At 50.0% G+C, this 20,696-nt stretch overlaps 1 protein-coding gene across 5 annotated transcripts in view; it reads right to left on the bottom strand.

The window, feature by feature from the left end:
• Positions 1–20,690, bottom strand: part of TMEM44 (transmembrane protein 44) — a 48,944-nt gene extending 28,254 nt beyond the window's left edge. For all 5 annotated transcript variants that reach the window (XR_824764.1, XR_824765.1, XM_010834392.1 and 2 more), the window contains exons 1-8: positions 20,348–20,690; positions 17,824–17,950; positions 15,899–15,992; positions 14,632–14,798; positions 14,340–14,426; positions 9,375–9,545; positions 7,866–8,006; positions 6,141–6,245 (exon numbers count right to left, since the gene is read on the bottom strand). Coding sequence is in view for 3 of the 5 variants with exons in the window: in XM_010834392.1 (XP_010832694.1) it covers positions 6,141–6,245; positions 7,866–8,006; positions 9,375–9,545; positions 14,340–14,426; positions 14,632–14,798; positions 15,899–15,992; positions 17,824–17,950; positions 20,348–20,502 (1,047 nt within the window). In the remaining 2 variants the exon portion in view is untranslated. The remainder of the gene's footprint in view (positions 1–6,140; positions 6,246–7,865; positions 8,007–9,374; positions 9,546–14,339; positions 14,427–14,631; positions 14,799–15,898; positions 15,993–17,823; positions 17,951–20,347) is intronic.
• Between the last annotated feature and the right edge of the window lie 6 nt (positions 20,691–20,696).

Raw genomic sequence — 20,696 nt, 5'->3', positions numbered from 1 at the left:
AATATTCAGAAAACTAAGATCATGGCATCTGGTCCCATCACTTCATGGCAAATAGATGCGGAAACAGTGAGAGACTTTATTTTTAGGGGCTCCAAAATCACTGTAAATGGTGACTGCAGCCATGAAATTAAAAGACACTTGCTCCTTGGAAGGAAAGTTATGACCAATCTAGACAGCATATTAAAAGGCAGAGACATTACTTTACCAAAAAAGGTCCGCCTAGTCAAGGCTATGGTTTTTCCAGTAGTCATGTATGGATGTGAGAGTTGGACTATAAAGAAAGCTGAGTGGTGAAGAACTGATGCTTTTGAACTGTGGTGTTGGAGAAGACTCTTGAGAGTCTCTTGGACTGCAAGGAAATCCAACCAGTCCATCCTAAAGGAGGTCAGTCCTGGGTGTTCATTGGAAGGACTGATGCTGAAGCTGAAACTCCAATACTTTGGCCACCTGATGCAAAGAGCTGACTCATTTGAAAAGACCCTGAAGGCAGGAGGAGAAGGGGACGACAGAGGATGAGATGGTTGGATGGCATCACCGACTCAATGGACATGACTTTGAGTAAACTCTGGGATTTAGTGATGGACAGGGAGGCCTGGCATGCTGCAGTCCATGGAGTTGGAAAGAGTCGGACATCACTGAGCAACTGAACTGAACTGAACTGATCTCTCTTCCGTTTCAGAAGACAGCTTCCCCTCACAGGGCACACAGATTTCCGCAAGATCCTCGAGGCTGTGGGCTGCGGTTTCAGAGCCAGGCAGTCATCACACTGACACAGCGCAGGGGGAACAACCTGCCTTCCAGACCATGTGTCCACCGGCTAACTGTGTTACCTTGGCAAGAAACCTCGTCCTCCTGAGCGTCACTTTCCTAACCTATAGACAGGGCTGGTGGCCCCTGCCTGCCCTCCTCTTAAGTGGTGTCACGAGGGTAAGGTTTAGTAAATGCCCCGGACACATGAGAAGAACAGCTGCTCATACTGGTCCCCAAATCACGCAGGGCTGCAACTCTAGACAGGTCAAGGGCACAGATCCCTGTGAGAGTCAGCTGGAAGGGAGGAAAATCCACAAAGGAAACACAGGCAGAGACATAGGGAGGCGGGGAGCAGAGGCCTCCCAGCCACAACAACGAAAGAATCTATAAATTCCCCAGGCCTGATCACACCTGAGTCAACAGATAAAATGGAGTTTCAAATGCTGCGAGTTGTGGACTCCTAGGACCCCACGCCCTCGGCCCCTCAGGCCCAGCCTAGCCCCAGCTGCGCCTCTTGGGAAATCTCTCATTAGACCAGTGTTCAGGAGGGGATGTTGGGAAGAGTGGGGACCTCACTGGCTCGTTTGCCTGTTTCAAAGGGTAGTCCAAACTGGATGTGTATTAAAGCACATGGCATCACGATACCAAACCACAACATGCCCATCAGGACATTCTCATTAAAAAAAAAAAAAAAATCTGCTAACATAGCAGGCATGAAATGGCGGCATAAAAATCATGTCCTTTCTATAAAAGCTCAGGGCCCGGAATCAGACATGCTTAGCATGAAACCTATTTTTGAGATTTTTCTAACTATGGGATCTTGGGCAAGTGAGTTAACCCTCTCTGTGCCTCATTCTAAAACAATAATAAAAGTATTAAATATAATAATTTAGCATAATAATAATTCAACAATTTCTATAACAATAGAAATAACACTTGTATCTACTTCAAGTTGTTATAAGAATTTGTGTTGATGATAATTTTAAAAAACATTTATCAAGCATTTACTGGGTGTCAGCCATTATGCCAAGTAAGAAGCTGTATAACTGTAAGGAAAGGCACAGATCTGGGTAGAGACAGGTATGAATCCTGTCCAACAGATCATGTGACCTTGAGCAAGCTGCCTAACCTCAACTGGCCCCTTTTCCTTCTCTGTAAAATGAGCATGGTAACCTCAAGGGTTGGGTGTTTGGATTAAATGACGTAATCTATGTAAAGCACTTAGACCAGTACTCTAAGCACTATAACCAGCACTCTAAGCACTATGACCAGTACAGTCATCACCAGAAGGGTTGGTTTTTATCAATTACTCAGAGCCTGACAGGTAGTTAGCCCTAATAAACAGACCACCACGGGAATGATGACTCTTCTGCCCAGGCTAGAGGCAGGGCTCCAGGCTCCCAGCTGGGAGCTGTCATGAAGACAACGCTCGCCCTCTGGCGGACACAGAAGGAAGAGAACAAGAGAACACAGTCTTCTCCCAGAGTCTGTTTGCCAGCAGGCATCCTCTCAAGACTCAGGTACAGGGAGTCTTGCGTTTAAGTGAACACAACTTTTCCATTATTGTTCTTTATTTTGCATCATTCTTTTTTATTTTGCATTATTATTTTTCAGAAATTCCATGATTTCAAAATTTCTAATGTAAAGTGTTGGCCAGATGCTGCCAGGGTTCCCTGTGCTTTCCCCAGGGCTTCCAATCACCCACCTACCCACACACCCTCCTGATGGAAGAAGAGTTTAATGGCCAAAACAGGCTCTTAATTGTGAAAACGTGCTCCGAATCTCCCTGAACTTCACTTACATCACATACAGGCTATTTGCACCCACTTCCCAAGGAACAACAATAAGTAAAACCTCTCTATCAGGACCAAACTCTGAGTGTCAGCATGTCCCAAGGTCAGCTCAGTGGGGCCCCTACTACTGAACTCTTCGTTCCAACACACCTATGCTGAGAGCCTGTGACTCGATGCACCAGGGTTGACGCAGATGAGACAGCAGCAGACAAAGTTTATATCCAAGCAGGAGACAGAAAACAAAAGTAAAAGATCATGAAACGTGCTTTGCAGAGCATTTTAAAAGGTAATAAAGTAATACAGACGGTGACTGCAGCCATGAAATTAAAAGACGCTTACTCCTTGGAAGGAAAGTTACGACTAACCTAGACAACATATTCAAAAGCAGAGACATTACTTTACCAACAAAGGTCCGTCTAGTCAAGGCTATGGTTTTTCCAGTGGTCATGTATGGATGTGAGAGTTGGACTGTGAAGAAAGCTGAGTGCTGAAGAATTGATGCTTTTGAACTGTGGTGTTGGAGAAGACTCTTGAGAGTCCCTTGGACAAAAGGAGATCCAACCAGTCCATCCTAAAGGAAATCAGTCCTGGGTGTTCAAGGACTGATATGGAAGCTGAAACTCCAATACTTTAGCCACCTGATGCGAAGAGCTGACTCATTTGAAAAGACCCTGATGCTGGGAAAGATTGAGGGCAGGAAGAGAAGGGGACGACAGAGGATGAGATGGTTGGATGGCATCACCAACTCAACGGACATGGGTTTGGGTGGACTCTGGGAGTTGGTGATGGACAGGGAGGCCTGGCGTGCTGCAGTTCATGGGGTCGCAAAGAGTCGGACATGACTGAGTGACTGAACTGAACTGAAAGTAAAACAGCAGAAGAGGTAATACACCCATTTGACTGGGTGGTGGGGGAAGAAGGCCTTCGGAGAAAGTGACGTTTTTACTGAACAGAAAGATGAGAAAGAAGCAGACATGTAAAAAAATCAGGAGGAAGAGCATGTAGGCAGAGGAATGAAGAGATATTCTGTGTAGCCAGACAGGAGTGAAGCGGGGTAAAAGTGGAGGCAGTCAGGGATGGGGCAAGCACGGGTCTCGGAGGGTCTAACAGGTCTGTGTTAGGAGATTAGATTCTATTCTGTGTGAAATGGGAAGCCAGAAGTGAAGTGAAGTCACTCAGTCATGTCTGACTCTTTGCAACCCCATGGACTATATACAGTCCATGGAATTCTCTAGGCTAGAATACTGGAATGGGTAGCCTTTCCCTTCTCCAGGGGATCTTCCCAACCCAGGGATTGAACCCAGGTCTCCTGCATTGCAGGCAGATTCTTTAGCAGCTGAGCCACAAGGGAAGCCAGAGGAGTGCTTTAAACCAAAGAGTAACAAGATGTAATTTACGTTTTAAATAGACCCTTCGGGTTACTGGTTGTAAGTGGAGGGGATAGGACAAAAATAGCAGTGAGGGGCAAACCAGTGACAAGTCTCCTGGATCTACTTGTTTCCCACTTTTTAAATTGAAGTACAGTTGATTTACAATGTTATATTAGCTTTAGGTGTACAGCAAAGTGATTCAGTTATACATATTCACCTGTATATGCCTATATTCTTTTTTTAAATTCTTTCTCATTATACCTGCCCGACTCCTCTGTCCATGGGATTTCCCAGGCAAGAATACTGGAGTGGGTTGCCATTTCCTTCTCCATAGGATCTTCCTGACCCAGGGATCGAACCTAGGTCTCCCACATTGCATGTAGATTCTTTACCATCTGAGCCACCAGGGAAGCCCTATAGTTTATTACAAGATATTGAATATAGTTCCCTGTACTATGTAGCAAAATCTTGTCATTTATCTATTTTATACATAGTTGTGTGCATCTGTTAATCCCATGCTCCCAATTTATCCCTTCCCCTACCCTTCCACTTTGGTAACCATAAGTTTGTTTTCTATATCTGTGAGTCTATTTCTGTTTTGTAAATAAGTTCATTTGTAGTATTTTTTAGATTCCAAATAAAAGTGGCATCATATAATACTTGTCTTCCTTACTTCACTTATATGATAATCTCCAGGTTGGATCTACTTTATTTTTATTTATTCATTTTTTGGTTTTGTCCGTGCCATGTGGGATCTCAGTTCCCCAAACAGGGATCAATACCTATGTTCCCTGCATTGGAAGCGCAGAGTCTTAACCACTGGACCACCAGGGAAGTTCCTGGATTTACTTTAAATGAAGTATTTACAAGACTCGCCCACAGGTGAGATGGGCATAAGCATGTAGTGAGGAGAAGAGGAGGATCTGGGTTTGCCCCACTGCACTGACATGAGGAAGATAGGGAGAGGAGCGGGAGCCGGTCTGGGCATGGAAATCCAGAATTCCATATTATACACGGGGTGTGTGAGATGCCATGTGGTGATAATGAAGAGGTAGCAGAGCAGCCAAGACTAGAAAGGATGGAGACACAGGCAGGGGAGATCGCAAGGGCTGGCAGGTGGGGCTATGGGATCAGAGAAGGGAGCCCTCCTGAGGTGGAACTGGGGCACTGCAACCTTGAAGTCAGGCTCACCAGGAGGAGCCGCCAGGAGTGGGGAGTCGGAAAAACTAGGACAAGGAGGGCCCCAGAAACTGGAAGAAGCGGGTGGCTGAACGAGTTGAATCTCAACTAGGACAGACATTATCCCAGGATTTAGCGGTAAGGAGGTCACTGTAGCCTCGACAGGAACATCCTAGTGGGGTGTGGGATGTGAAGTGGATGTCTTACCACCTTTTTCAGTCTTTTCTCCAACTCTCCTCCTCCTGTTGCTGCTGCTGCTGCTAAGTCGCTTCAGTCGTGTCCGACTCTGTGTGACCCCATAGACGGCAGCCCACCAGGCTCCCCTGTCCCTGGGATTCTCCAGGCAAGAACACTGGAGTGGGTTGCCATTTCCTTCTCCAATGCATGAAAGTGAAAAGTGAAAGTGAAATCGCTCAGTCATGTCCGACTCTTGGCGACCTCATGGACTGCAGCCTACCAGGCTCCTCTGTCCACGGGATTTTCCAGGCAAGAATACTGGAGTGGGGTGCCATTGCCTTCTCCGCTCCTCCTCCTGAGGACCCCACGAACAGGCCGGAACCCCGGGAGTCACCCCATACCCTCACTGCTCCCACTGCTCTACCCACTGACTCCACTGAAGCTCTGCGTCTCCATCAGCTCTGACCTTGGTTCAGGCCACACCACCTCTTTCTTGGACTTGCAGCCGTTCCTCACTGACCCGCTTATCTCTAGGCTCCTCTCTCTAATCTGCCCCCAGCACGGCCTGAGTGATGGCCCTAAAATGCATGACTGACCCTGAGTCTCTAGTCCTGAAGTCTCCTGGACTCCCGTCATCCTCAGGATGATGCTCAGCTTCCATACTGTGACCTTGCCTCTTCGCCACCTTTTCATCTTCCCAGCTGCACTTCATCTGACCACCTCCTCCCTACCAAGGCCTTCAAAAGCTCTTTTTTACATGCTTTCCTGACTCATCCTGCCCCTCCTGCAGTTAAAGTGTCACCTCTCCAAGAAGCCTCCCATGACTACCCCCCACCCTCTGGGCACCCAGCTGTGGCTCACGGCCACTTGCCTGCTGCACCGGTTCAATGGTCAGCTCCATGTAGCGACTGATGGCTGCCATCCTCTGGAGTGGCTTGCAGTGTGGGAGTGTGGTGAGCGGCACCCAATCCGAGTTCTTTCAAAAGGAGACAGGAAGACAAAAAGGAAGAAGGAGACACTTTCTAAAAACAGGATTCCATTTTCTTCAAAGGAATCCCTACAGTATTTTTTCTGTTCTTTTATGGCACAACTCACTTTCTACTTCCTATAAGATGTATCTTATCTGTCTCTTTGATGTCACAGAAGGTGGGTGGGTCCGAAACTTTGCTGCACAGTGGAACTACCTGGGCTTCTTAAAAAACAGCTAATGTTTAGCTTTTAACCCCAGACATTCCTATTTAACCAGTGTGGAACTGACCTGGAGAGTTTAAAAGCTCCCAGGATAATTATAAAGTTTGGCAAAGCTGGGAGACCATGTAGGTGGGTGCTAAACAAATGCTTTTAGAAGAAGTGGTTCTCGAACTTCACTGTGCATCAGAAGCACCAGGAGGACTTATTAAAACAATTGACCTGTATTTTGGTAGAGCTTGGTGGACCCTGGAATTTGCATTTCTAACAAGTTCTTGGGCGATGCTAGTCCAGGGACAACACTTTGAGAACCAGAGCTGTAAAGACTGCTGAAGAGATGGTGAAGGCTCTACTTACTCTCTTCAGAACACTAAACACATGGGGCTTTCCTGAAATATTTTAGCTCCCTTTTGGAATATAATTCACAACAGATTCTAGAATGGAATGAAAATAACATCCCATCAGAGCCTTCCTGGGAACTTGGATCTTTGGTCCAAGAACCTGTATCGCCCCTTTTAGCTTGGCCATACCTACACGCTATCTCCTGTTTCATTAGCTCAGTCAGATTATGCCGTTAAAGCTAGAGCATTTGGAGGAGTGGGCCTGGCTCACTCACAGGGAGTCTCATTTCCACTCTGAAAGAAATGAGAATAGTGAAGAGTCTTCATAGGACACTAGATTTTTTTTTTCCTGAAAAAATTATCTTAGAAAAGAGGGAGGTGCTTTCTGTTCAAGTCTTTACAAGCTGTCTTATCATGAGGCACTTGTTCGATTATTTGCAGTCAAGGACTTCTGACAAAGACAAACTCCCTCAGTTAGCATAGTTCTCCTTACTTACAGGGGTCACCTGATTAAATCAGTAAAGACAGAGACAGACACATTTACAGATATGACATAATTGCAAAGGGCGGATCTTACTGTAAACAACACTTTAAAAATCAGCTTTTTAGCAATATCAACTTTTTAAAAAATTGTGTTATTGGTGGTGATGCTGTGGGTGTCAAATGCATGCAAAAGTAGGAACATAAGTTTTTACCAAACGAGGGCAAAAAGCACATTACTTCTAAACTCAAGTATTAATTTATATAGTAAGTGAATTTCAATATATGTGTAAATTACCAAATAGCATAAGTGGACATTTGACTGTTTTATCTACATTGCTAAAAAATGTTCAAGTTCATGCAGCAATGAAAGAAAAAACTTTAAAAATATTTTGTACTTGGAAAAACAGAGGATCCTATTTTCTCAGGGCACTCAGCATTGGGCATAACAGTAGTTCTTTAAAGTGACTGACTGGCCCACACCGAAGGGACCCCCAGATTCCCAGGCTGGGCCCTGGCGAGGCTCTCCACCTCTGCCCACGCTGGGCACAGACACTGGTTGGCCCCATCCAGCTGGGAGACCTTGCCTCGGTCATTGCCTCCTGGTTTTCTTCCTCCTTCTCTGCACAGGTCAGAAGGGCTTGGGTGTCGGGGTTCTCTCCCGCTTCAGAGGCAAATCCCAAGACCTGCCTCATCTTGCTCTTCATCACGCAGGAAAGGAAAATGATCTGAGAAGTGGAAGTTAAGGTTCAAGGAAGCAGAGAATTTCAGTTGCCTGATGCTGCCTTTACCTTGGCACCCCGAGGGCTCCACCCTGGAGTGACGCCCTCTCTCCCCAGAATCATCCTTCCAGGGTAGGCCTCAGAGCAGACACAAGACCATCTAAGGACAGAGCCAGGTCCAATTCTCTCTGTCCCCCCAGGGCCCACCACCCAGCCAGGTGCTCCAACAAGCACCTGGTGAATACTTGTTAAACCAAAGGATTGTGAAAACTATCTTCCTCGGCTTAGGAGGGACGGTACACGTAGTGGGTTGAACAGCGTCCTCTCCAGATTCATATCCACCCAGAACCTCAGAATGTGACTTTATTTGGGAACAGGGTCTTTGCTGATATCAAGAGTTAGTTAAGATGAGGTTGGCAGTGGACTAGGGCCAATAAGGTAAGTCCCACAACAGGAACTTCAGAGGAAGAGAAGACAGGCAGAGATACACAAAAGGAAAGGGGCCATGTGACGATAGAGGCAGAAATGGGAATTATGCTGCCAGGAACCAAGGCACCCCAGGAGCCCACCTGAAGCCGGAAAAGGCAGGGCGAGACTCTCTCTCGGAACCTTTGGAGGGAGTATGGCCCTATCTGGACTTGGGGCTTCTGGTCTCCAAACCTGAGAGAATAAATTCCTTTGGCTTAAGCCATCGAGTTTGTGGCAATGTAGGTGAAAAAATCTTTTTCGTAACTGTTTATGCTAAATCCACAGGGTTTTTTCACACACTCCCCACCAGCCGAGGCTTATCCACTGTCAGCATCTCCACCCGCCACTGTCTGAGCTTAGTGTGCCCTTGAGGCCCTCACAGCAAGGTCACCGAGGTGTCAGCACATCGGGCAACATCCCCCTGGGGACAAGAAAGGGGGACAGCTTTTCTCCCTGCTTCCCCACCCCAGGCTCCAGCACCAAATAGGACAGGACGTGCAGGATCAGCTGTGCAGGCCAAGTCAGCTCTCAAAGCCCTTCCCAGCCCACGAGAAAGACAAGGCAAAGGTGAGAAAACAGATTCACAGAGGGTGGGTGGGGCCAGAGCAGCGGGAGCAGCATGGAGACAGGAGCTGGCTCTTCTCTGAGCTCAGGGCCAAGAAGTTCACATTCCCTCTCTGCAGTTTCACAGAGCTCCAGTCAAGAGATCCTTCTTCTTATTTAAAAAAAAGAAAAAAGAAAAAAACACATAATTGCACGCTGCAATTGTGTCTGCCTGCCCTAGGCTTCAAACCACCACCCTGGCCACTGAGAAAGAATTCTTTCTACCAAGCGGGTAGGAGGGCGTGGTGGGGCAGAGGGGAGAGGAGACACAGGCAGTCCAGCCCCGGGACCCGGGGTGGATACAGACAGGTCCAGCGCTGCGCGGCCGAGCGAGGTCAGCAACCAGGGCGTGGCCCGCAGCAGGTACTCAGGCCGCCGGTCATGGGCCACGATGGCCGAGGCGTAGAGGAGACCAGCCAGGGCTGACAGGAGCCGGGTCCACAGGTGGATGGAGGGAAATGTCTTACCCTGGCACTGGGCAGAGAGAGGAAGGGGCTGGGCTGGGAGGAGCACTGCCGCCTCACCCAGCTCCCTTCGGTTGATTCTAAGACCCAGGCCCCTTGATGTGAGAGGTTGGAGGGCAAGCCCTCTGACCAAGGCCAGCCCCCAAAGGAGTTGTTTCCACTGGGCTTCAAGCTGCTTCCGGGAATTCCCTGGCAGTCTGGTGGACTGCACTCTTTCACGGCAGGGGACACAGGTTCGATCCCTGGTCAGGGACCTAGGATCCCACAAGCCATGAGCCAAGGCCAAAAAAATAGTTGCCCCCTTTGTCTGGTGAACTCCTATTCATCCCTCAGAACCTGGCTTAAAATCAACTCTGGGAAACCATCCCTTACCGCCTCCACCCTAAGGGGAGCAAGTAATTCCTTCTTCTGGGTCCCTCACACCTGACACTCCCTCTACTGGAGTGCCTTTCACCCTGGTCACGACTCAGCTCCTTACACAGCTGTCTGCTCAGCAGACAGAGAGCTCCTCAGAGCAGGGCTGAGGGCCTCACCACCTGGGTGCCCTGGAACTTAGCACTGGGCAGGGGCCCGTGCATTTCAGTGGGGAGAGCATGAGGGAGATAGACTTATGGAGAGCCAAGCCCTGACCCTTCTCTTCCTGGGCCACCAACTCTGAACCAGGCCAGATGGGAAAGTCAGGGAAATTAGAGATAACATTCTGGTAATTTTGAAGCCAAGGGGTTATTTTTGGAGAATGAGTAATGAATATTGGTTTTTTAAAAAGGAAACATATGCAATATCCATATGTAAGTACCATTTACAGGTATAAAGTCACTTTCTATACACATTAAGTATATAAACACATATGTATTTCCAATTTATACAATTACATAGGTATTTAAATTAACACAGAATACATATACATATACATGTGTGTTTACATATATATACACATGTGTTTACATGCACACACGTGTTTACATATATATACATGTGTGCTTACATATATACATGTGTGTCTACATATATACACACATGTGTTTACATATATATATATACATAAACTTAGTTTGTTCATTAGATGACTGTATTTGGAGACATGCAGTCCTTGCCTAAGGTATGGACAAAATTCAAGAGAAAAAGCATGTTTTGGTTGATCTTCCCCATTTTAATTTTAATCCTCAAAAGGACTGAATTCCCAGTGGTTGGAACTCTGTGCTTTCACTGCCAAGGGCCTGGGTTCAATCCCTGATCAGGGAATTAGGGTCTCACAAGCCATGCAGAGCAGCCAAGGAAAAGGAAACAAAAAAGATTCCTCAGGAGTGCTAGGTCTCCCTCTGCATCCCTTCTAACTTTGTTCCCGGGCCTCCCTGTCTCTGGCTCACTACCTGCTGGTGGCTCAGTGTGAAAAATCCACCTGCCAGTGCAGGAGCTGCAGGAGATGTGGGTTCAATCCCCGGGTTGGGAAGATATGCTGGAGATGGAAATGGCAACTCATTCCAGTATTCTTGCCTGGGAAATCTCATGGACAGAGGAGCCTGGCGGGCACAGTCTATGGGGTTGTAGAGTCAGACAGGACTTAATAACTAAACCACCACCACAACACCCCTGAACAGACAGCACCTAGCTGGGGAGGGTGACCCCTGAACCACTAGCCCCAGAGGCTGCAGGTGGAGTGACCGCCCTTTCCTTGGCCCTTCCTACCTCACACAACGCAGGCAGCACCACAGTAGCAAGAAACCTTTGGGGTCCTCCAGCCCACCCACCCCATTTTACAGGGGACATTGACGGCCAGAGGCGCAGTGACTTGCTGAGAGGGGCTCAGCCGGAGGAGCCCTCTGCTCTCACTCTGGTGCCAACCCATGCCCAGCACCATCTGACTCAGCACTCAAGCTCTTGTCAGTGTCGATACTAGGGCTCTGGAGGGCTAGAGGGCTCTGTTTGCTTGTGGCACTGGGCACACAGCAGGTGCCTCAAGCATTGCTGCTTGAAGACTGGAACTGGCTTGGTGACTCAAGATGTGGCAGGAGCTTCTCCAGCACACTCGGGCCTGCCTAACAGTTCAGGACTGATGGTTGAGGGGACAACCCACCTGGTGGTTTCCTGGCAAATTTGTGCTGGGGGTTGGAAGTGGGCCATGCCTCAGCCGCTCCTGCAGCAGCAATGATTCCCCATGTCGTCAGCACAGTGCTCTGCTAATCAGAGCATGTTTCACACTCCTTGTCCCATTCAAGGACTTGCCCCTGGAAAAATGGGATCTTCTCCCATCAAAGCTACCCAGCTGGACTGCTCAGTGCCCCCACCAGGGGTAAGTTAGAAGCAGCTTCTGGGGGATCCAGGGTCTGAGGCCATGCTGGCTCAGCTTCCATTGCACCCCAGTCCTGCTGGCTTTCTTCCTAATGAGGGAACCCTAGCTCTGGGCTTTTGTTCACTGGGCCAGACACACTCAGGGCTGGCAGTCCCCGCTAGATTACCCAGCTCAGTCCCTGCAATCTCCCTCTATCTTCCTGCCAAGGGGTCATCTGGCTTGAATGCCTCTAGTGATGAGGAGCTCACTACCTACTAAAGCAGGAATAACAATACCAATTGCTCTCAATATGCCAGCCACTGGGCAAAGTGTCTAACCCATGGAGTCTTTTTTCCCACCGAATGGGAAGTGGCCCTCCCAGTAACCTCCTGGTTATTGGTTTCGGTCTTGGTTCTGATCACTAAGACTGCAGAGAACAAGGCTACTCTTTCTGCCTCAAGACAGCCCTCCATTTCCGGTATCCATGAACTCCCTATTTTCTAGGCCAGATACAGTTGCTCAGTAAGAAATGTCTCCTGGCATTACCCTGGGCAGACCCCAAATGTCGGGCACACAGCAAGAAGTAAAACTGAAAGGGCCACTGCTCTCACGGTGCCCACCCTCTGCTGGGGAACCAGGCAGCCACTAGGCAAATAGCTAAAGGAGCTAATTTCAGGCTGTGATAAATGTGATCAAGAAAATGAAAAGAGGGAGGGACCCAGAGGTGGGGCTGGCCTGAGGTATTTTAGGGGGGGCTGGTGTTATGGGTTGGATTGAGTTTCCCCAAAAAGACATTGGAATCCAACTCCCAGAGCTAGTAAATGTAGCTTTATTTAGAAGTAGGGTCTTTGTAGACGATCAGGTTAAGCTGAGGTTGTTAGAATGAGCCTTAGTCCAAGATGACTATGTCCTTATGAAAAGGGGAAAGTCAGATACAGGAACGTATGAAGGAAAGGCCACGTGAAGACTACATGCATTGGTGTGTGTGCGTGTGCATGCACACTCACACACACACACACGGAGAACACCACACAAATCCTGGAGTTGTGCTGCCACCAATCAGGGAACTAGCAGAAGCTCAGGGAAGGGCCTGAAACAGATCCCTCTCTAGGACCTTCAGAGGGAGCGTGGCCCTGACACTTTGGGGTCGGGCCTCTGGCCGCTGAGACTTAAGACAATACATTTCTGTTGTTCCAAGTCTGTGATACTTTGTTACTGCAGGTGTAGGAAACTTTTACAATACAGGTGGTCAGGGCACTGCAGCAATTTCTTCAAAGGTTGTCATGTGACATAGCTTCCCAGCCCCCACACCACCCTGAAGACCCATCCCAGGGGGGCTGAACTGAGCACAGTACTCCCCACACTCTGGAGATCACACCTTTGCTGAGGAGGCCCTGTGCCCTGGGAGGTTTCACTGCTGCTCTCAGAGTGCTCAACTAAGACCCCGCCATCCCCAAATCCTGTTTTCCTGGAACTGCTATTAAATCACAGCGCTGGGATTGCCCTGGTGGTCAGGTGGCTAAGGCTCTGCACTCCCAGTGCAGCGGGCCCCAGTTCGATCCCTGGTCAGGGAACTAGATCCCAAATGCTGCAACTAACAGTTTGCATGCCACAACTAAAGATCCCATGAGCCACAACAAAGGTCAAAGGTCCTGAGTGCTGCGGTTAAGACCCGGCCCCGCTGAATAAATAAATTAATATAAAGAAACACAGTGCTCTTGGGCAAGTGACTGTTTTAAGACTAAATGATGGGCTGGCACATTCCTGGGGTCACGTAATATGTGGCTCTCTTGCAGGTGCCCTCTTGCCTTGGTGGCCTTTCCTGTGCTCTCCGCTGCCCCTAGTGCCTCCCCTCGCCTCTGCTTCCTCAGGCCCCACCCTGCCTTCCTGCCAGCCTGGGCACTCCAGTGCCCAGTGGTGTCAACAGTTTCCACCCTCATTCATTTGCACAACGCAGAGGTTTCTCTCCCTCTTTTCCAAAACCCCAAACATTTGATTCTCTTTCTTAGAGCATTCGAACACCTTGTTTTCCATTTCTGTGTCTTCTTGAGACTGAGCTTGCCAAGGGCAAGCAGGACATCTCAAGTCATGTCTGTTTCCCCCAAGGGATTGGCCAACATAGGGTTTCCTTTACCCCAGACACTGGGAAAATATCTGCCAACAAGACACTCTTGAATATAAAGAGCCCAGGAGCTGAACAATCCTATCTTCCAAAACCTCAAACCTTTTCATTCCTAGGATGCTTGTTCATCCAAACCCAGGGGCTCCTTCCTGAGAACCTGCTTCTCATTTGCTACAAGAAATGGAGTGAACACAGAGCCCTCCCACTGTGAGCCTCAGGATCCCTGGAGGCTGGGGCCAGCTGTCCTCTGCCCCGCACACACATATACACAAACATACCCACCCCATACATACACACACGGCTGGGCACATGGGGACACCACCTCTCCACCCCAGTGACCTGGAGCTGGGAGGATGGTCCCAGATACCCTAAGACCTGCAGGAGTGACCCCACAGTCCCAGCCCCAGGCTCACGATTCTGGAGAGTGGGGGGATCCGGGAAACCCAGGAGCCCAAGGCTGCGATGCCACCCAGCAGGAAGCCGAGGATTTCTGTATTGTCCTGTGGGAACAGTGATACACTCAGCACCCTGGGAAGACACCCAGGCACCCTTGGCCCACCCTTTTCTGCTTTTAGGTGGTTCTTCCCAGCAAGGCCTAGACCTGGCCCCACCCCCAGGACACTGGTTGGGACTGTGTGGAGGGGAGGCACCCGCATTCCCCGACATCATACCACTCTCCCCCAGCCCGAGCAGGCCTGGCCTCACCTGCACCAGGATGCCCAGCAGCCTCCTCTGCGGCCCTCGGTCACGGCCTGAAGCCCATGGGATGGCGGCCCACAGAGCCCAGCCCGGGCCCAGGCTCAGTGGCAGGACCAGGGCAAACATGCTGGCCTGGAGCCGCCGCCTCCTCTTCCTCGCCCGGGAGCCCCGTCCTGCAACAGACACCAAGATCCTGCTCGGCTGCCAGGATCTGGAACCTGACAGACAGCTGCGTGGGAAGAACTGGTGTTGACCTCGGCCACGAGGCCAGCATGGGCTCCCACGTTGTTCCACAGGCCAGACCTTGCCCACTCTTGAAGGGCCTGTGGTCGTGCCCCCTCATTCCTCCCATCCCCCATGCCTGGTGCTCTTCCCCTTCTCAGCCTTTCACGTCGTTTTGTTTCAAGGCAGGTCAGCGTTATCCTTTATCACATACATCTGCATGCACACAGTGCTATTCATCCTAGACTGGAGCCCCCTAAGGGCAGGCACTGTGCCTAGGCAGCTCTAGAGTCTGCACAGAGCCTGGCACTGAGCAGAACCCGCACAAGCTTGGTGAATGCGCTATGAGTGGGCGGAGTGGGGCCAAGGCATCAAAACTGTGAACAGGAGAAGCATCGACTTTGAAAGACTCCTTGAAATAGAAGACAGATCCTCCGCTGAACAATTCCAAAAACAGCATTCCTCCTCTGGGCAGCATTGAGCCCAAGGACATCTTACATTACGCCCTGGTACAAGCATTTCCTTTTCAGATAAGGGTCCGAGCGTGTTGCTGCCCCTTGTCAGGAATGTCTGATCCCACATATTCCCAGCCTACTCATCCCATCTCAGCCACCTCCAGCCCCTGCTCTGCCTGAGGCCGTGCAGGCTGGTTCCTGGGCTCCATTTCCAGAAGTGGTGGGGCTTCACCTGAGCCCCCGGACTTGCACACTGAGTATCACCATCTGTCCCCTAAGCCCTGCCCCCTCCTTCTTCCCGACCTCTTCCCAGGCTGCTCTTTCATCTGGAAGGCCCTTTCCTGCAGTCCCAGTTCCAACGTCACCTTCTCCAGACACCTGCAGACCCTCCCCTCCTCTGCTGCCCACCATGCGCACACCCCTCACTAGCAGTGCTGACTACCTTTTAGGGCCCTGACTCCCTGCTCTGGCTGAGGCCGGGGAGCTCGCCCATTCATCTGTGCCTGGCAGGGGCCCAGCTCGGGCACGACAGGGAGAGGTGCTGATGAATGAAATGAGTGGGTGATGAAGTCAGGAACAGGTGGCAGCACACTCACCCGAATTAGACTTGAATTTGGAGCCACAGACTGGGAAGAGAACGGACACAAAGTTCACCAGGTCGACAGCTGCTAGGTAGGTACCAGTGAAGACCTGCGAGCAAAGGAAAGGTCTTGGTGTTCAAACCTCTTTAAACAACTGTAGTATGTCTTGTTCTGGATCTCCTCCACCACATATGTTCCACTGAAATAGGGTTTCCAGGGATACTTCCCAACCCATAAAGGTTGGTTATCACCTCCATTTGAGGAAATGGGGTTTTGCTCAAGTGATCAAAGCCATTATGAAAACGTTCATCATAGAGATGGGACAGGATCCCAGCCCGCCACACTTTCCATAGTACGGCGTAGTCTTATGCAACTTTAGCCCAGCCACTGACCTTCCCAGGGCCTCTGTTTCCTCATCTGTAAAGCAGGGATAATAACAGCACTTCTCTCAGTGTGAAGTAGGTGATATGAGCTGACATGTGGAAAGTTGCTTAGGCCAGTGATTGGAGGAAAGTAAGATGCACCTGGCCCACTCCAGTGTTCTTGCCTGGAGAATTCCAGGGATGGGGGAGCCTGGTGGGCTGCCGTCTATGGGGTCACACAGAGTCGGACACGAATGAAGCGACTTAGCAGCACCAGCAGCAGCAGCAAGATGCACCTGCCGAAACTTGCACTCGCTACTGACACTACAGTTGACACTTGAACAGCTCAGGGGTTGGGGCGCCCACTTCCTTGCAGTGGAAATTCTGAGTGTCACTTTGCAGCAGGTCCTCTGTATCCTGTGTTCTGCATCCATAGATTCAACCACCCATGGACCGTGGGGTGCCATAGTGTGTATTATTTGAAAAAATCCACGTATAAGTGAATGCACACAGTTCAAACCCGTGTTGTTCAAGGGTCCACTGTATTTAGTGCTTAACAGCATGTGTTCTAGGGTTTGAATCCTGACACTGCTACTTACAAGAGAGTGACTTTAGCATGGTTATTTAACCTCTCTACACCTCTCCACACCTCTTTTACACCTTGTATGTAAAACAGGGATGATGCAAGCACCCATAATTTAAGGATTAAGTGATTTAATATATGAAAAACCCTTACTATTTAATAAATATCAGCTATTATTATTGGACTTGAGCTGAACTTCATTATCTTTTATCAGCTAGTGAGAATTGCCTCCAAAACGAAAGGTGATTTGTTTCTGATAGAATGCTGCTCACAGCAGGGTCTAGAACTCTCCAAATCTGTGTGCGACCACCAGGCTGCCCTCCATCGCATCTCCCTGGGTGGCAAAAGGCCAGGACCAGCCTCCTGAAGTGGGGCCCACAGGTCCTTCTTCCTTGGGATATGTGTTTTGAGATAGGCCCCTTTCTACACAGATTTGTTTAAGGTCCCAGACTTTGGAAAAACTTGAAATGTTTCTCATTTGCTCCAAAGCCCACATCACCACCTGGGAAAGGATTCAGATACCCCTGCATGAGTGGGGACAGTGCCTGGGCTCTAAAAAACAGTAACAGCAACCATCCTTTTTTTTTTTTTTTTAATTGGACATCTACTATGTGCCAGCTCCTGTTTTAAGTGCTGGGGAGATGGCACTGAATTAAAGTTGTTGCCCTTATGAAGCTGACATGCTAGTAAGGGTTAACACGCAATAAAGAATAGACATAATGAATAGAGTAAAGCAGATGGTATATTAAGGGGGAAATGAGCAGGATAAGGGGTCTGGAGCAGCTGTGGGAGACGCAGGGCACAATTTTTAACAGATGGTCAGGAGGTCTTATTGAGAGGAGATTTTTGAGCAAAGACTTGAAGGAGGTAAGCAGCGAGTCACGTGGTTATTGGAGGAGCAGAAAGGCCAGCAGGGGCACAGACCCTAGGTCAAAGCTGCTTTGCGTGGGGAAGGAACAAAGCAGAGGCCACAGTCACCTGTGGGCCCAACCCACCTGAATGGTGAGCTGTTTGGCCAAAATCGCCCCAATGGTGTCACACAGACTGATCAGGAGGCAGCACGCAGCCCACAACGCTGACTGGTCCCGTCCAGATTTCCTCCCACATCTCAGATACAGAAGCCTGAGGAGACAGACAGGAGTGTGGACAGAATACAGAAATGTAAGGCTGGGCTCCCAGAGCAGGTGTCTGAAAAAGGCAGTTGTGACTTGGTGTCCTTACGAATCACTTTCTTCCCCAGATATTCACCAGGTGTTTTTGACCTTAGTTTACAGATGCAAAAAGTAAAGGATGGAAAGGACTCTGAGCCTCTGACCAACAAGCCCACAGCAAGAGCCAGGCCTCACAAAAGGAGGAGTTTCTTTCCCCCTATCAATCTGGCTGCCTCAAATTCAGGACCCACCTCTCAGTGCTGACAAACGAGCTGTCAGCTTTTCTTTTTTTGAAAGGAAACAGGAGAGTTATAAAAGTAATCCAATCATTGCAGTTTTACTGCAGAGCAGAGTTAATTGCCTAAATTAAAAAGGCAACTTGTTTCTTTGCAATTAACATGAAATCCTTCTAATCCATCTGTGCAGTGAGATGGCTCAGTTTCTGCCAGCTGCATCTGAGTTGATTTCATTTTGGGTGCACGTTCTTCGCACACCAGGAAGACTCCTCAAAGATGCTGTGGCACTTTGGATTGCCACTGCTGGCTTCTCTCTCCCTTACTGCTCACTTTCTACCCTCTCATTCCCCCAGGAATAAGTGCAGGAAGGCAGGACAAGCTGGAAGGGGCAGATGTCTCTTTGTCAGCATCATCAGTCGGATCTTGGAAATACTTTGTCTGAGATGTTTTCCTGCCAACATTTCTACAGGGAGACTGAGGCACAGTTGCAGCTCTGGTTTCATTTCCTTTAACCACAGGGTAGGACTTACTCCACATCATTAGGACCATTTGGCCAGTTCTGAGCATCAGCCCTTGGGACAAATTGATGTGGACAGAAGACGACTGGGCTCCCAAACATTCCTGACTGGCCAGACAAAGCCCAGAGCTCCCAGTGGGAATGTCAACTGTTAATTTTGAGTCCTGAAACTGAAGGACTAAGAGTGAAGACTCTACACTAGAGACTCTCCGAGTTGGACCCAAGTTAGAAATAATTCATTTCAACCCTCCTATTTGAGAGAGGAGAAAACTGAGGGCTATGGTGAAAGGCGAGTTAACGGCAGGCCTTCCACTTTACCTGTGGAGGCCCTGCGTGTGCCCTGCTGATCTCCAGTTCTCAGGGGTCAGGGACCCTGAGTTGGCCCTGATCCAGCCCCTACACAGCTGAGGCAGGGTGGAAAGGCAGAGGCTCTGCTCTCGGCCCAGCCAGTGGGCATTCTCACAGAAGCTCTGTAACGGAGGGTAAGCTGTCTGATAACACCCATCTCAGAGGGTGGCGGTGATGAACATGTGAGACAATGCAGGTAAACTGCCTCCTTAGTTCCCATCCTCTGGTCTGGGTAGTCACCTCACAAGCCTGCCCCTTCCAGTAGGTCCTGGGGTTTCAGTTCTACCCATTCACTCAGGCAAGTTAGTTAGCTTGTCAGAACCTCAGGCGTCCTCATTTAAACAGAGTCAGTGACAGTCCCTGCCTCACGGGGTGGTGGCAGCGATTGGTGAGTTAACGATGGCAGGACTAGGCCCTCAGCAAATGTTCCAAGTGTTTTCTTATTCATGGCCTGCAGACTCTCTCCAACAACGTCAGACCTGAAGTAAACGGGATTGAGTGCTAAAGGTGGGCAGGTGCCAGCCTCCCTGGTGGTGGTCCTTCTCTCCCTCCCCCTCCACCTAGGGAATACATGGTGGGGGGCACCATCCTTCAGAGCTTGGGACAGGGTGGCAGAAGACCTAGAGGCCACCTTTAGCCAGACATCACCCTTAGAACCCAGGTTACGGTGATCACTCAGCCAGATCATTTCCAGTGTTGGCAAAGTTTGTAGCCAGAGTTATATAATTACCTCTCCCCTTCTCAGCTAGGAGGGCCTTGGGTAAACTGAGTCCAGAAACATGGAGAGACAGGCTCACGTTCTCTGCCAAGGGTGGATGGCAGTGCGGGAGCAATAATAATGCTGTTTAATGAGCACTTAAGAAGAGCTCTACCAGCACTAACTCATTGGATCCTCCCATTCAGTCCTATGTGCTAACATCCCCATTTATGTGAGGATAAGTGAGTCCCAGGGACTTTACACCTCGCCCAGCTCACAGGGCCAGTCAGTGGGGAAAGGCTAACAAGAGAACCCAGGACTGGCGGCTTCCAGTCCACGGTCCCGCCCACCATACCACCCAGCCTTCTGTGGGCTCCCAGCCCAGCCTCCTCGTTCGTGGAATCCGGAAAGAAGGATCTGATTTCAGTCTATAGCAAAATGTTCCTTTCAACCCTGGAATTGTCTTGCCTCTTGGATCCTCCCTTTCTGCCCTCCTCCTTCTAGGTGCCCAAGAGCGAGTCAGCAGGGCCAGCGCCCCGTTCCCCCCGCAGCCGCCCCGGCCCCCATTACAGCGCGTGGACGGCGATCCAGCAGGAAGAGGAGCAGATCCACAGGCCGAAGGAGATGCAGACACGGTGGCGGGCGAAGCAGCGGTCCAGGTAGTCCCAGTCCCAGAGCGCGAGCGCCGGTGCGCGGCTGGGAGCCTCCCCCATGGCAAGCTCCATTCCGCCCAGTCCGGTGCCCGCGCCTTCGCGTGGCCAGGGACCCGCGTGCAGCCTTCCTTGCTGCCCGCGGCCCCGGCGCTGCCGCCCCGCACGCCCCCTTCTGTGTTCTGTTCCGCCGCACCAGGCCAGCCCGAGCACACCGTCGGCCGGCCGGAGATGGGCGCGCCCAGCTCCGCGCTCCCGGGGGCGGGCGG

Source organism: Bison bison, unplaced genomic scaffold (assembly GCF_000754665.1).
Source record: "Bison bison bison isolate TAMUID 2011002044 unplaced genomic scaffold, Bison_UMD1.0 scf7180017864032, whole genome shotgun sequence".
NCBI classification, from domain to species: domain Eukaryota; kingdom Metazoa; phylum Chordata; class Mammalia; order Artiodactyla; family Bovidae; genus Bison; species Bison bison.
The sequence above is the reverse complement of the archived record's forward strand: the minus strand, read 5'-3'. Positions and strand labels throughout refer to the sequence as shown.